Source organism: Halyomorpha halys, unplaced genomic scaffold, assembly GCF_000696795.3.
Source record: "Halyomorpha halys isolate HHAL.00 unplaced genomic scaffold, Hhal_1.1 Scaffold1020.1, whole genome shotgun sequence".
In the NCBI taxonomy this organism is placed as follows: Eukaryota; Metazoa; Arthropoda; class Insecta; order Hemiptera; family Pentatomidae; genus Halyomorpha; species Halyomorpha halys.
The window spans coordinates 211789-213628 of NW_027106408.1; the positions used below are offsets into that span (position 1 = coordinate 211789).

Here is a 1840-nt window from a genome sequence, read left to right on the forward strand (position 1 = left end):
CAAAATAGCTACTATTTCACCTTTCAACTTGTTCATTATCAACAAAATAGCTACTATTTCACCTTTCAACTTGTTCATTATCAACAAAATGAAGTTGAAGACCTAAGGGAACTGAAGTAGCGGATAGAACAACCCATGGCCGCCATTCATAATCCACCGGGATTACTTTATATCAACATATTGAGAAGAAATTTGTCTCCTTTATTAAAACTAAATAACACAGTAACAATTACATTACCTCTTGACCTTCAGTTCCATATAAATCATGTCTATATCAATAGCTTGAAATATTATTTTATTCATTTATACAGTTCATTCAATTAACTTGCAGAACCAGTCTTATAAATACCAATTATCTGCATGCTCTGGATTCATCCCAGACTGCAGTGATTGAACACTAACCTTAGCTGATTCAATCCTTTAAAAAAGGGGCCTCCGCTGAAAAAATCTATATCGAGTGTATAAATTATTAAATATGTAAAATATAAAGTTTGTTAGAAAAAAGAAACGAAGCTATTTTTCTGTTTAGCCACTTTCAATTACGCCGTGTACTAAAACATGGAGGTCTTTATACTCCAATCCTTGCGTGATCTATCCAACTAGACAATACCATTTTCTATTCCATAAAGGTTTCAGTAATTACTCACTTAAACGGCTATTTTCTGAATCAGTGATTGGAAATCTATCTATGTACTTTAACCTAACGGATTCTTTACTCTGTTTTGAATATTTAAAAATACCAGGTCATTCAAAAAGTCCTGTCGTTTTTTTGGGGGAAATTATAAATAAATAAATATTTTCAAATAATCACCTTTATTCATCAAAATATCCACCGTTACAGTCGGTAACCTTCTCCCAACGAGATGGTAAAGCCCAAATTCCTTCCTTAAAAAACTGTTGATTTTTACTGCAAAAATAAGTGGTCAGTTCATGAATTAGGTTGTCACGGTCTTGAAAACATTTTTGTCTCAGATTGTTGTCGAGATCTCTGAATAGGTGATAATCAGTGGGTGACAGGTCAGGGGAATATGGTGGGTGAGGCAAAACTTCTCAGCCTATTTCTGTCAATTTTTCCCTGGTCAATTTGGCGGTGTGGTCGAGCGTTGTCTTGAAGAAGCAAAGGTCTTCTTCTGTTGACTAAGCAGGGATCAAAAGTCTTAAGCTTGGATTGGCAATGGTCCAGTATATTGCAGTATACTTCTGCAGTGATGGTTTGCCCTTGATTCAGAATCTCAAAATGCACTATACCTTTGGCTGTCCAGAAAACAATGAGCAAAACTTTCTTTGGATGGAGATCTGGTTTTGGAAATTGTTTAGGTTTCTCATCTGCTGACAACCACTGATATGATCGTCTGAAGTTGTTGTACAACACCCATTTCTCATCACAGGTGATGATTCGATTCAAAAAGGGTTCGACTTTCAAGCGGGAAGTTAACGAAGATGCAGTTGTCAAGCGAACAAGCATATTGGCATCTGAAAGCTTATGAGGAATCCATTTATCCAGTTTTTTCACTTTTCCCAGTTCTTTAAGGTAATTCCAGGCAGTGGTGGCTGAGATATTAAGTTGAGAGGCTATCTCTGAACAACTTTGACGCGGATCCAACTCTACTACTCTTCGAACGTCCTCCTTATCAACTACAGTTGGTCGACCTGAGCGTTCCTCGTCTTCTAGTGTCTCGTCGCCTCCACGAAATTTTGAAAACCAAAATTGTGCCTTCCGCTCAGACAGCACATCTTCCCCAAACACGGAGCATATTTTTCTAGCAGTTTCGGCAGCTTTTGAGCCAAGTTTAAACTCATAGAGCAAAATCGACCGAATTTGAGTTTCAACTGGAATCAT

The 1840-nt window shown here is 37.2% G+C and overlaps 2 protein-coding genes across 2 annotated transcripts in view; both read right to left on the minus strand.

Annotated features, from left to right (window-relative positions):
* Positions 1-524, minus strand: part of LOC136795143 (odorant receptor 13a-like) — a 15562-nt gene extending 15038 nt beyond the window's left edge. The window contains exon 1 of the mRNA XM_067044777.1: positions 403-524. The gene's annotated coding sequence lies outside the window, so the exon portion shown is untranslated. The remainder of the gene's footprint in view (positions 1-402) is intronic.
* Positions 525-1018: 494 nt separating this feature from the next.
* LOC136795139 (histone-lysine N-methyltransferase SETMAR-like) lies at positions 1019-1840 on the minus strand. The gene has a single exon (XM_067044765.1). It carries the CDS (start codon positions 1838-1840, stop codon positions 1019-1021), a length of 822 nt encoding a protein of 273 aa, XP_066900866.1.